Genomic DNA, 14672 nt, shown 5'->3' on the forward strand with positions numbered 1-14672 from the left:
GGAGAGCACCAGGATCTCTCAGAAACTCATCCTCAAGGTGAATCATGGAAGAAAATCCTAATGGGGAAAAGCATCCAGAAGCAGCAGAGCTCTTGTAATGTCAAATAGATGGAGTGAGTATGAATGAGTCTGAAAAAGACCCACTCGAGAGTCTGAATGCTTGGAAAAAAAAGAAAATTATGGAATTTTCATATGTCTTTTATTAATGAAAGCAACCTTGGGGAATTTTAGAATTAGTTTAAACAAGTGTGTGTCTTTTCTGTATCTGTCATATGATCTCTGAAGAATTTCAATAATGTTGGCTACGAGTGGTAGATACTATGAGCCTCATAGTAGCAATGATTAATTATCAGTAGCTATTGGAAGGACTTTGGGGTGAAAAACAATGAGGTGGAAATAGAGATGGCCACCTTGACTGTTTATGGTAATGGACTCCAGAAAAATCAAAAAGAAAAAAGCTGCCATTGGTAGTAGATGTGACTTTTTTGGAAGAGAACAAAACTTTCCATAAATGAAACATGTGGTTTCACTTGTAGCACATTTTGTACATTGTCACCAATGAAGTTTAGGTTTTTTTATTACTTTTTCATTAAAATGTCTTACTGGTTTCACTCAGGAGGCAAAACTTTTCACGTGGCTTTAATTGTTTCTGTCATAAAACTCATAGCATCTATGTAATAGAAATAGTTTTGCAGACCACAGCTTCATATTGCCTATTAGTTTTCTTCCATTTTCTTTACCTACAATTCACTGGGTCATCCCAGAGACAGAAAAAGTTCCTCTCTTGCAATTAAGAAAGGAACTTCTACTGAATTTAGACGAAAACAAATCACTGTCTCAGCACTGGTTTATTAAAGATTTTTGGTTCAGATATCTTCACTCACAAATATAAGTTCACATGGCTGCATATCAAAGAATAGAGTTTGTTTAGACTTTTTTTTATAAAATGACTGAAACTCTAGAAGATTAAAACAATAAAAGGCCTCTTTCTGCATAGTTCCAGTCAGCTGCAAGAGGTGGTAGTGTTTCAAACATGAGTGAAAAGCTCAGGCAGTGTTGTTTCAGGTTGCTTTGGACTAGTTGCTACCCCCTTTTGTGCTTCATTTCTTCATTATACAAACTGCTAGAATTCAGGTCTCATATACCCCATCCCAGCAGCCTGTTAGACCACACTTCTGTCATCAGCCTGGGTTTCCCCATCACCAATCCTGACTTAGATGGATGAGGATGCAGTCAGAACAGTGACTTCCTTTCCACAGATTATATCCAGAGCTGGGGGAAAAAAGGAACTAGTGTTATCTCATTAATTTAGGATCAGTTTCTGCTATAATATCTGTTTTCCTCTGGGAAAGTCACAGTTTTGCCATTTAACCTTCAGCCCAGCAGAGAAGACCCCTACCACAGACTCTTAAAGCCTATGAGAAGTAATTAAAATGCCAGAAGACAGCAATCTCAACAGCAATATCAACTGCCTTCTCCCCTTTTTTCAGTACGTGTTTATTTGAAAGTTTGCTAGGAAATGTCACTGCTATCTTTAGCTGCTGCTCCAGAGCAAAACCTTTTCTCCTTCTACACTCTCTTAGCAGTTATGAGAACCCACCAAGTGATGTCGTCCTCTCCTTTCGCTTTTTCTTAGCACAAAATGTTTAAATATTGTGTTTTCGCAGTTCAAGGATGCCCAAATCAAGCCAAGCCTTGGACAGATCCTCAGCAACAGCCCTGCCTGCTGTCCAGCTTTCTGAGCAGGTCCCACTGACACCTCCTTCCCTGAAGCCCCAGCAGATGGATGAGGACAGCCTATCTCCTCACCTCCTCTTGCCAGACAGCATCAGCCAGCTGGAGGAGTTTGGCAGGCAGAAGAAATGGCACAAAAAGCAGCACAAACACCATCGCCAGAGGCAGTTCAATGACCTCTGGGTTCGGATAGAAGACAGGTAAGTTATAATGTTTCTGGTCCTTGTCCTCTTCCTGCTGTTTCCTAAGGAGTTGCTCCTTACAGATCCCAGCTCTTGTTGATCAGACAGTAAGGAGGGTTGAAGGAAGGGTAAATGGGAGAGACAGGGTGTGAGGTGATGTTTCTGGAGCCTGATGAAGAACTAGGAGGATAGGCATCTAGAACTAAAGAGAAAACCAGTTAATGCTTGAAATATTTCAAATATACAGAAAAAAAAAAAAAAAAAAGAAAAAAGACTTGTCTGAGTAAAAACAAGAAAAAAAATTGCAGTGAGAAATAGTCTGCGCTTGCCGTCTTTCTTCCAATAATTATTTTCCAATCTTTACTGCCAGTTTTCTTTCCAAAGACTCATTTTCCAACCATGCAGAATATTCCTGGGAGATATTAAGGTTCTGACATACCTGACTTTCCATCTTCTTAACTGTGTTCTGGGGCTGATATTTTGTAACACCTCAGACTCCATACAGCAAACTGCAGCAAAATGAAGTACTTAACTAAGGCCTCTATCTGGAGAGGATGGAGGCAGGAATGTTTCCACGGCCATTCCACTCGTGGTACAAGGTTAAAAACTCCCATTCAATGTTTGAATAAGAGCCTTCATGTTTGACCCAGGGTTTCTCGATGTGTGCTTTTAGGATTCCTGGGCAATTTTTTCTTCAGCCTCTGAAACAGGGAAAGCTCTGAGTGCCTTTATCCAGGCCAAGTCATGGGCAGATAAACAGCCACAACGTTGATAGATTTCCTAGCAAGTAAAAGGAATTAAATTCATCTGTTGGGAACTGGCTGCTTACATTTACATGTAATGATTGTCTTTGGGCATTACTCCTATCCCCATTTTCATAGCCCCAAAGTTCCTTGCAAGTAAAATGAATCCGTCTCTCAGAGGCTTCTCCCTTTGCTGAGGAAAAAACTCCACATATTTGTGTTTTAGGATTTTTGTTTGTTTGTTTTAGTGGAGCATTTGCCTCATTTTATTGTAGTTTATTGTATTCCCAGGTTGAGTGATGTAAGAGCTGTTATTAAGGTGATGTGTATTAATCTTAAGCTAACTCTGAGGTCAGTGCCAGCCTTGGTAAGAAGGATTCATGTGTTTTGTTCTCAAAGTTTTCAGTGGTTGGATCCTCACCACAGAGGATGTTTAAACATCCACTAAGAGGCTTGTAGTTCAGCATAGTTGATTCCCTTTGAGGACAGGGGACTTTCCTATCTTTATTCTGCCTGGGGGCTGCTGAGTTGTGGTGTCCCAGCATTGCACAAGGGCATCTGGTCCAGCTCACCAGGTGTCTCACAATAAGTGAGTTCTTAAATATATCTGGTGGAACCCTGGTCATTAGGCACAGTCCTCCTGCCCCCCATCCCATCTGTCCAGAAAGGTTATTGGGCATTGGGCCTGATATGGCTGTAGAAATGTGCAGCTGGAGGCTTAAAGCTGTGGTGCTTGCATAGCTTTGGTGAACTTTTGTGCCTTTTGCTGTTTTCATTTCAGAAAGAAACGTTCCTAGGAAAAGTATTTAAAAGGGTAGTTCCCCAGGTTCAAGTTAAATTATTCACTCTCTGCTCCTCTGAGATTTCATCTGAATCGAAACCTTTTATCCCTCTACTTCCATTTCATAAGGATGGAGATGGGGATAAGGAAATGTAAGTTTCCGCTCCCACCACGCTGGTGATGACCCAGACACTGTGTGTCTCCTGCCTTGCTGAAAGATCCCAGGGAGATATTAGTGGGAGATCACAGCCCTAGAAATGAGGAAAAGCTGGGAGAAGGGAAGTCTGCCATAGCGGTTTCACATGGGTTTTGTGCTTCTACAGTTTTGGAGTAACTTCTGGTGTTTTCCTGGAAACAAAACAAAACAAAAAAAAAATAAGCTGTTCAGCTAAATCAGAGACTCACAACCAGCTCTGGTTTCCCCAGAAATTGGATGGGGTCTCAACTTTCATAAGCCAGCTGCTGCATATTGTGCTTTTGGCAGTTGGGTTTCATCAGCATTAGTTGCAAGCTGGACCTTGCACAAGGCAATAAACAGTGAGTTCTTTACAACTGGTTCCTTTCTGGTTGGGAAGAAAAGAGCAGAACTGTGTGCCTGTCACCAGACTTTGTGCCATGATCTTAGGTCTTAGGAGGAACCATCTAAGGTGGTGTATGATGTGGACAATGGAGTGTTGGTGTGTGGGAGAGAAGCATGTGAATTTATCTTGTGTTGCCTCAATAATGCTCACCACCACCTGACAATGGGACTGTGAGCACTCATTTTTTGGAGGATAACTGGTGTATTAGAAATTCACACTCTGGCCTATCCCATAGACCCATTGTGCATTTGCATGAACTTAAAAAGTCTTCCATGTACTGTATGGGCTGAGCTATTACCCCGAGCTATACCCCTGTATCTCTGAATGGTTCTTCTTCCAGTTTGACTTTAATAAATCACCTGTTGTCACCTGGAACTTCACTTTTTCACCTTTGAGACAAAATATGGTGGGACTTAGGTAGTTGCTATGACTTTTGTTGAATGCTGGAGAAAACTCACTGTTTCCATGCGAGGTCTTCAGGATTCACCCTTTTGAGTTGCCTTTCAACCTGAAAAGTCAAAGAGAAATATACAGGTGGAGGACAAATCCAAGCGAATTTAAACCAGATTATTGATTCTTGTATGAATTCCATTGAACTGTGAAATGACTGTGGTTCATGCAGCTCTTTTCCAAGGTTTTATTGACCATGGATTAGAGGACTTTTATGAGCCATGAGTTGCAGGGCTTTTACGGACCACGCATTTCTAGGCTATCTCATGTGCTTCCATGGAAATCTTGGGGTGTTTTTTTAAGCTACCAACATGGAAACAAAGGAAATGAACACAGGAGAACAATCTTAAAGGAACATCAAAGGTCTGACTCCAACCTATAAAAGCCAGGAAATCGATAATTAATGGTTCCAGCAAGACTTCAGCTCACACAGTTGTTTGGTTCTGATCTGAGGTTATAGCTACAACCTGAAATGGCCTCATGAAAAATGAGTCATCATTTAATGTCACACATCATTATTAGTGTTTACTTTCAGTTATACCTTGGAGATCATCTTTTCCTTTTTGTTCTGTCTTAACAGCTGAGGCATTTGAGTTGGCACCCCTGAGTGGATGGTGTTTAGGTTTGTGTGTTGGAGGAGTAGCACTGCTGTAGAGGATGAGAAAGCTTCTGCTCTGTCTTCTCCCTGTCTTTGACAGAGCTAAGATTTGCTGATCTCCTGGGTAATCGGCTACACTGAAGGCTATTAAAAATTAAAAAATGCTGATGAAATGTGTGGTTTTCTCTCCCTTCTGCCTCTTTCCCTCAAAATCTAAACAAAATGAAAAAGTCCTGCCTGGCTGCAGTTTGTGTTTGGAATTGTTTGTCAAGAATCAAAATTAAATGGAGTTTTCAAGTAGTGGGATTTTTTTTTTTTTCTTTAACTACTTTATTTTGCAGAAATGTGCAGATCTGAAGCCTGCCTTTGAGAGGAATTTGAACTTAGACAAAACTTAAACCCCCAGCTCACTCCTGTAGCCAAAAGCCAGCTGGGGCAGCAGGGAGGGAGGCAAAACCCTTGGGCTGGGAGGCTGCAGTTTGGCATCCAGAGTGTATTATTGTTCCTGTTGACACTGTGTTAGCTAAGTTTCCCCTTGCAACATAAATAATTAATTACAGATCATTCACTGGCTTTTCTTGATGAGCTGCCCTGTTAATTGAAAGAGTAAAGAAATGTATGTGGCATTTCAGAGTAGTCAAGTGAAGGCCAGATTGGGATGGCACCTTTGTGCTAGCAGGCAGATGGTTTAAGGCTACAAAAAAAACCAACCCAAGAGAACCAAGAACCTCTCCCCACTCACTAAAGCTCCTGGAGCCTGAAGGCAGGGCAAGAGGAAAGCCTCTGGGACAAGGGAGCAAAGGGACTTAGCACCTGGAAGGAGGGTGTTTCAGGAGGTGTGGGGTTTAGAAGGAGTGGTGGCAGCTGGGATATGTGAAATTGTGAGAAGAAAAAGTTTGAAAGGATGTCAGAGGCAAAATCCCTTCCCATTGCTGAGGAAAAGAGCTGGGTGAAGGTGGCATTTGGATAGACTGGGGGCATGCAATGCTTCACTTGCTCAAGAAAGAAATTAAAGGCAAAGAATTGTTATCAGAAGAAATTCTTGTCCCAGATGCAAGCTCAGCCCTGTAAAACCTGCCATTAGCGAAGAATGAAATTAATTTCCTCTGTAATAAGAAATGGCATTTCTCTGATAGCCCAGTGCTGACTGTTCAACCCCAGGTGAATTCAGTAACATCACAAATATCAGTTTCTTTTGGAAGCAACAGTTATTTCAGGCCAAAAAAAAATTATTCTAGTGATGGATGGAGACAATGTGTAATAAACTCCAGTAAGTGTGCCTGTATAGAGTGAACCTTATCAGTTTAGATGGAATTTAAGCACTTAGCCTGTTATCCTTTCTTTCAAGACAATGCAGTGATAGAAAACAGAACTCTGTCAACTCAGACAAACTTTTAATTTCACTTAACTGTATCTGAAAGGTAAATTTCAGTAAATGAATCCAAATTGCTTCCTTTTCACAACACACGGTGCTGAAATGCAGTACTTAACTTCATTTAAGAAAAGGCTGCTTTTCTTTAGAGGGAACCTAGACACTTTTGAAGTCTAACAGGTAAATTGTGGTTAGATTATTTCCTTCCATATGGTAGCTTTGAGTTTGAAATTTCCATCACTGGGGCCTTGTTTGTTTAAATTACTCCATGGTAAAGATACAGCCTGGAGAGTGCCTGCCTACTGATGCTCATGGGGAGAGGAACCATGCCCTCCACTATCCTGCCACTGGATAACCAGTTGCCACCATTGCATTTAGTTTCCCTGTGTTCAACCAAGGATAAGGATGCAGCTTCAGGACCTTTCTAACTTGCTACAGTGAACCTCTCTCCCAAAGGAACTGCTCCAACAGCCAGGAACAGTGGGAGTGTAGGTGTCTTAGAGTCCCTCCTTCCCTCCTGTGTCACATCTCATTGCTGTTTGGGGCTTAGCTGTGTTGTGTGGCCTCTTGGCTTTCCTCCAGCACTTCTGTCTACCATTTGCTTTGCTGTTCTCCAGGCAGGATTTCCTTCTCAGGAAACTTGCATGACCACAGTCCCTATCAGTGACTGCATCCAGTCTCCAGAGCATGGCATAAAGTATCAGAAAAATCTCGTGGTTTGACAGCTTGGGTACAGTATGACCCTTCTGTCATGCTGAGTGGTTTCAAAACCTGGAAAAATGCTCCCTCCTGTGTTCTTGATGGAAGCTGAACCTTTGTATCTTCAGTTGGCCTAAAGTCTGCTTAGTTTGCCTTGGATTTATGAACTCTGGTGATGTTTTTCAGGCAGTGAAGCAGTGTGTCAGTTGGTCCTTCTGTGTCCCCACACTGCTTACCTCTCCCAAACATGCAATCTCTCTTCTTCCTGAGCAGAGACCAAGGCCTGGGGAAGAGAGTTTTCCTCTTCCTATTTTCATAATGTTTCCACTTTATTCTCCTTTGAGATGGGCAGCTGGCTTGATGCATCCTTTAAACAAGCACCGACGTTGGCAATTCTCTCATCCTACCCCTTGCACAGCCCCAGCTATCCAAGACCTCCAGTGGAAGTAAAATAACAGCACAGCATAGCTCAGTGCAGTATAAACAAGAGGTAAATCTCCTGGCTGTAACATATGATATGGTGATGACATATCCTCCCTCCCTGCATGGTTTTTCTTGAGGCTTTGTGGATTATCAGGATGGTCAGAGTGTACAGAACATATTAATTAAAGCTGTGAAACCTGTGCTCAGCACACATGCATTGCAGAAATGGATGGGAAGTCCTGATGTTACTGTCTAAAATTCTGCCATCTCCATGCTAAGAGACCCTCCCTGTCAGCTGGCTGTGAGTGATAACTTCTTTCTCTTTGTAAAGTCAAAGACTTAATTTTTCGTCTTCCCAATGGAGCAGAAAAGACTTGCAGCCACACTCTCACCTGCTAGACACACAAAAAGATTCAGATGTTTTACTATATTCTGTTTTTCTCCATAACAGTGCTGCCACTGTGTGATGAAACAAACACAAACAAATTATGAAAAAAAAAAGCAAAATCCTAGTATATTTCTTTCATTATTGCTTAAGTGTCTCACTGCCAGCATGAGCAATTAATATGAAGCAATATGCATACCCTATTTTATGAAAGCTATAAATACCTGAAAATAAAATCATTAGATATAAAGAACATGGAATTGTCTTGGAAAAAGAAATATAATGTGTATATAGATCTCAGTTTTCTTTCATGAAACTAAATTCTTTATTGGTAATGCATTAGGTATTTTATTTTCATGAAATTTAAATCCTCCACAAATATTAAATCCATATTTCTGAAGGGGAGCAAGTAACAAAATTGGAGCACACAAAGCTAGGATTTTTGAACAGTGAGGTATTTTTCAGTACTGGTTATCCAAGAGCACTTTCAGTGCTGATTAAAATTTAAAATACAGTGCAAGATGTTTTATGGAACCTATTAAGAACTTTCTCTTCCTTTCTTGTTTTCTAGCTTTCATTTGGAATGTGTCAAGTAAAGATAATCTCTGCATCTGCCCCGGTTTGATGTATTTCTGACTTGGGCTGAGCATAGCCCTACCATTGCTAGCTTTGTTAAGCCACCTTAGATCTGTCTGATGGAGCACAAACAAAATGTTTGCTTAGGATTCAATTTCAAGAAGAAGCAGCTGCTGAGTTATGATAATCTCTTCCTCTGTGATCCACATCCCCACTTGTTCCGCTGTTTCTCAGCCAGCACAGTCAGATTTCCTCACCCGGTGCCAGGACTCCTCTTGATCTTGGAGAACCTGTTAACTTTTCAGCTCCAAGGTCTGCATTTTCTGCTGAAATTTTCTCTTTTTCCAAAACTCTTTTTCTATCTGCCCTTTTCAGCTTGTGTTTGGCATGGACCCTGGACCAAGGAGTAGGAAGGGACCCGTCCAGGATCTCTGTCTTCATCCCCAGACCTCTGCACCCATCTCCCCATCTATCAGCTCATTCTGCAGGAGGCACTTTGCAGTCAGTCCCTGCCAATGAAAGTATGGACTTTGGGAGCTTACAGCCTTCAGCAGAACCTCTTTTTGACAGGGGCATGTCTCACATGTAACTAGTGTGTCTTTGTCATCTGGCATAACTGCAGAAGCATAGTGAGGCATCCATCATTTTTTAACCAGTATGTAGATCTCATCCATGTTATTTCATCAGCTTTGTTTTTCCCAACATTTTTGGACAGAGCATGTGGGGCCAAGAAGGCTGCCACCTGGAGAAGGCAGCATTGGTTCTGTTTATTCTTTGCTAAGTTCATGGGTATCATCTAGTAGTATCATCTGGGCTCTTTCTGCTGATGCTTTCTCTTTTCTTGACAACTTTGCAGCTTTGTGGGCAGCCTCTGTGACAGTGGCCAATGCCAAGAGCATTGGGCACCTGCTTTTGCCTCAGCTGAATTTGAGTTTCCGTGGCCAATATGGTCTCTGAATGGGTTTGGAACTAGATGATCTTTATGGTCCCTTCCAACCCAACCTATTCAATGATATATTCAGGGCTACCTTTCATGTGCAGTGTGGGTTTAACCTTTGCAGCTGTGAACTGTGGTCAAGAACCTACAATAATGAAGTCATTAGCAAAACCCTTATGATTATACATAGGCTCAGGTTTTTTGTCTTCTCATGCATCAGAAGTGCACTTACTGTAGGCATTAAGCTGGAGAAAAGCTTCCTGTGGGTATAAATGGAGAAGCAAGTTTATTTTCTTACTTTAATGTTAATATTAAGCTACCACGGTTGAATAGGTTAGACTCTCTTTAAGTCTTGAGATTGCCATCAACAGCTACTAAGTCATAAAAGCAAAGTCTCAGGACTGGCCCTGTAGTACAAAGTGTCTTCTGTGGAGTGAGGCAAAAAAGGAGGGTGCTTATTCTGCCCAGAGAGTTAACATTAAGTGAGTTTGACTGTCTTCTGAGTGAATGCAAGGCTTTTCCTTCAGCTATTTTTAGTCTGTTCCAGCAGCGTATCCCACTGTGGTCTGGTATGCAAGAGCTTTGCTGTGAGGTTTGCAAACACTTGTATTTCTGGGTTGTGAGAACAGAGAGTTGGTGTGTTACCGGAGTGTGTGTTCCTTGGGCAGCTGGAGGGAAGGGCAAGGGATCCATGCACATGTTTATTGTTGCCTGTGAATAACCATGTACAGCAAATGGGCTCTGGAAGAAAGCTTGTTAGCAGATGTCATCATGACCCTTCCAATTTATAAATATGAGCCTTGACATTTATATTTTCCATATCCAGGGCTTTGACTATCCAGATGTTCTGAGGATTGGCTCCTTGGAGCTTCTAACTTTGACTCCTCATAGCGTATTGTCTAGCACACACACAAACCCAAATGAAACCAGGTTTCTGGCTCCTATCAAACAGATAAGAAGAGAAAATGCACTGTGTATCCTCAGGTAAAGCGGAAGCCTCAAAATCTGAAATGCACTGTAACCCAGCTCTGCAAAACTCCTTATATTCAGTCTGCTGAAAAACAAGTGTTCTGGTTTAACAGGCAGAGAAGACTCAATCCACAGTAGCTCTTGTACCCTGCTGTTTGGGGTGGGTGAGGAGCGTGGTTTGTGTTAAACTGCCTGGAGCTGCAGAGACTGCAAGAAGTACTGAGTGGGCTCATTGGATTCCTTCAATCCAGAACTGAGTAGCAAAGCACCTGCTCTCCTTACATTGCAATTCTTGACTGAGAGGTTTTCCTTTTTGCCACTGTTGTGTTTCCCCTGTAAAAGGGGGTGGTGGCCAGCTCCACATTCAGACTCCTGACTGACTCGGCTGAAAAAAATGTGACTTCTTCCTCAGAGAGAACTCAGTTACTCCTTCAATTGCACTGGTGGTACAGCCAGTGATGACCTGTAGGGAGTTTGCAAGTGAGTTTTGGAGCTGTTGGGGTCAGGAGCAAGACCTTTTCCCACTGCTTAGGCTATGGAAGTATCAGAGACCAGGGCTGCTCCTGACACTGCACCCAAGAGGGAGAAAACTGTTAATAGAGTCATGTGAAAAGCTGGGTTTGGGTTGATGGAAGCTCTGAAAGGATACCACTTGCTGGATTCTTAGCTGTCCACCTCATTGCCCAAGTGGCATGCAGATGTGGTGAAGAGATCACTTTCCATCTAAAAGGCATTCTGAAACTTAAACACTGCATGTCTAAGTTGGATTTACTATATATATTTAATTTATATGTAGTATGTATTATGATATAAATTTGAATGACCTTCATATATAGCATGTCAAAGCCTCAAAAGACTGCAGACCTGCAAGGTAAAGCTCCAGGCTTAGCAGTGCTACATAAAATCCATAAAATGTAAAACACTTCCCTTAAGTGAAGGCACTTGAGTTACTGCAAAGAAAAAGAAATGTCTTTAAATGCAAATACCACCACACAACACTGTCAGTGCTAGCCCAAAGGAAAAGGGTAAGGGATGTGGGATTTTCTGCTGTTCCCCCTCTGACAAGTTTGTTTTAAGCCCTGTGAAATTAAGTGAAGAAAAGTGTGAGACAGAGGAAGGTGACATTACTGTTGTGGTGGTTTCTATGAGAGGTATAACCACAGTCAGTAGCAGGTTTATCCAAGAAAACAGATTCATTGTGGAGGGAAAGGGGAGGAAATTTGATTCCCTGAGCTGCCAGCAGCACAGGCTGTGCTGTGAGCTGAAAACCCAGCAGCACCCTGAAGAGCAGCTTTGGTCCAAGCCCAGTTGCTCACTGGGATGTAGAAGAAGTAGGATTTATTGAAATTCATATGGTTTTAATGCTGTAAAAGCTGGGTTCCTGCAATTACGAAAATGCCAGGCCAAATTTCAGTTTCACTCAGATCTCCCCTTTACAATTCCTGAATAACTTAACTGAACAAAGTAAGCATTATACCTGGGGACTGAGCCCACCGAGCTGGGAGGTGAGGGACCAAGCCTGGGAGCTGCTGGGTGTCAGGGATGCTTCGCAGAGCAGCACAAGGGAGAGACGTGGTGCAGACACAGGAGCTCAGTTCTGCAGAAACTCTGTAGAGCCTGGGTTATGATACCTGGTAGGGAAAGCTTTTGCAGCCTTTCCAGACAGCAAGCACCTTTTTATGAGCTACTGGTGGCATCTCTGGACCTTCAGAGGGTTTGGACATGGTTGAGAAGGAATTTATGTTGTTGCTGCTATCACTGTAGTTGCATTGCCAGGAGCAGGAGGAGCTCAAAAAGTTCAGTGTCCTTCTTTCTGCCTTGTAGATATGCCCTGTGAGGTTTTTTTTGTTTTTTTTTTTTCTTATTTTTAGATTGAGTTCATTGGAATGAAAAAGAATCCTATGCTTCTGTTCAGGGGAACAAACTTGAATTCAATACTATTCCAAATAACAGGTTCAACAATCTGACCCAACTCTAATTATTCTTACTAAGGGAGACTCTGGAAAAATATGAGCAGCAAGCAGGAAAGTGAGCCCAGTAAATTAGAGAGAAAAATGTGATACAGACTAAGTGGAGAGAAAAACTTTTATGTGGAGATGGAAAAATAGCAGGGAGAAGGAAAAGAAAATTAAAATCAAATTGAAAAATGCAGTTTAAATTTTAAGCCAGTTTAAATTTTGCTTGTTTGTTCTATTTCTTAATATCTTGCACAGGCATCTTCTTAGTTGAAATCATTGTGTGTCTTAAAGAACAGTGTTGGAGAAAATACTTAATTTGACAGGATGTTTAAGGTATTTCCCCACCTATCCTAAATCATTTTAAAATCTGGAGGGGGAAAGTCGGTATCTTTTACAGTGTTTAACAAGAAAGTGACAGGGTCAAATATATATATGTCTATGAATGTGTGTGTTCCCCAAGCACATCTAAACATCCATGGTTAATTCTGTGCATCTGCAAAAAATATTTGAGCCATAGGGCCCACACAATGCCAAACAAACACATAGGAGAGGGCAGACCAAGTCACTCTGGTTCCAATTAATTGAAAGGTTGAGCCTAAGATAGAAAATATGGATTATTGTTTTGACCACCCCAAAAATGCAAACTGTTTTTCATGTGTGTCTGTACAGGAGAGCTTGCAGTTTGCACAATACAGACAAAATAGAGATATTCTGCTCGTGCTTGGGATTTGGTTCAAAACCACCTGATTGCAGCACTGTCAAATGAACTTCGTGTGTTGTATATAATCAGGATGCCCAGAAATCCTCACAGATAGCATCACTGTCAAGATTTTGCAATATTGAGCCCATCTGTATATGCAACCTTGATGTTCTTGCTTTCTTTGGCTGTAAAAACAGCAGTCATTATCTGTCCAAGGACCAGTGAAACAAGAACTTGGTTATTTGAGCCATGATGATGAGTGTCTTAATTGTACATACAAATCAGGTACACAGCCAGATGTGTGCAGTGGGTGGGGGTGAATTTGTGGATGGTTTTAAGCCCACATCACTATTTAGACTGTCATGAACACATCCTGGCTCAGATAGCTGTGCAGAACTGGTGAAACAAAGGACTCTGAATTAGCCTTCTTAGTAAGGGCCAGGCCCTGGGTAAAACTGGGATGCATTATCCCAGCTCTGTGATTGCCTCGTCCCAGTGCAGAATCACAGGAGGATATTCTTAGGATATTAGAGAATCATCAAAGCATTTCTTAGAAGGGCAAAGGAAAGAGCTAATGTTGTCATCTCCTGCCTCAGGACCACCCAGACACTCTACAACAAATCATGGGTCTTCAGCTACAGTATCTTGAATTATTGTTCACAGGGATTTTAAAGAATATAATTTTTTTCTCTCTCTCTCTCTCTTTTTTTTCCCCTTTTTTTTTTTTCCCCTTTTTTTTTTTCTTTTTTAAAAGATGACATGTAGTTTCCTGACAGGCTGGTTTTAATAAGGTCGAAAACTTTGTTGTTGCCAAATCAGAAAGGAATATAACATCTTTAAGTCATTAGATGGGAATGGGGTAATTACTCAGAGGGTGTGCTTCAAAGGTTATTGGTTTTTACAACATTCAGTGTTTTTACACCATTCTGCAGTTGTCTGGAAAGGAGTGGTTGGCCTGATTCTGCCACTGCCATATGTGTGGGTGCAGGATTTGCATTTTGCAAGGTTTTCCTGGAGGACTTCAGAGTGGGAGGCTGAAAACCATGAGGTGCAGGAAGCTTTCCCTCATGCTTCACTTCAGAAAAGGACCCTCAGGCTGCTCTGGGGTTGTTTCTCACCTTCTCCTTCCCTACCTGCATCGTCATGTCCACCTTTGTGTCACTGTCCCCACACCCCTCAGGCGGCATGGCTGTGACAGCAAACTCCTTTCATCCTCTTTCCCTTGTCTCTGCTGCAGCAGTCCCTGCTGCTCCTGTCCTTTCCTGTCCCATCCCCCTCCTCTTCTTTGGTCCCACAACAGATCCCACACTTTGCCTTCAGAACATGACCCAGCTGTGGCTTTACAGGTGCCCCTGTAGTGCTCATCCTCTGCAGGCTGGTGTCACTCCAGGGCTGAATTTTGTCATTGCAGAGGAATTTTGCAGGTGGCCTGGGCAGCCGAGCCCTGCAAATCACAGTGAGAGCCTTCAAAATGCTTCACATTGGGTTAGTGCTGGTGTCACATGAATGCTTCAAGGTCTTGACTCAGCTTAGAGTCGTGGGAGTAATAGAAATGAAGTTATTTAGTGAGGTTTTGATGGTTCC

At 42.0% G+C, this 14672-nt stretch overlaps 1 protein-coding gene across 1 annotated transcript in view; it reads left to right on the forward strand.

The window, feature by feature from the left end:
- TRABD2B (TraB domain containing 2B) overlaps window positions 1–14672 on the forward strand; it is a 273999-nt gene that overhangs the window by 251020 nt on the left and 8307 nt on the right. The window contains exon 6 of the mRNA XM_071750203.1: window positions 1668–1934. Coding sequence (XP_071606304.1) covers window positions 1668–1934 — 267 coding nt within the window. The remainder of the gene's footprint in view (window positions 1–1667; window positions 1935–14672) is intronic.

This window comes from Heliangelus exortis, chromosome 8 (assembly GCF_036169615.1).
Source record: "Heliangelus exortis chromosome 8, bHelExo1.hap1, whole genome shotgun sequence".
Classification (NCBI taxonomy): Eukaryota; Metazoa; Chordata; class Aves; order Apodiformes; family Trochilidae; genus Heliangelus; species Heliangelus exortis.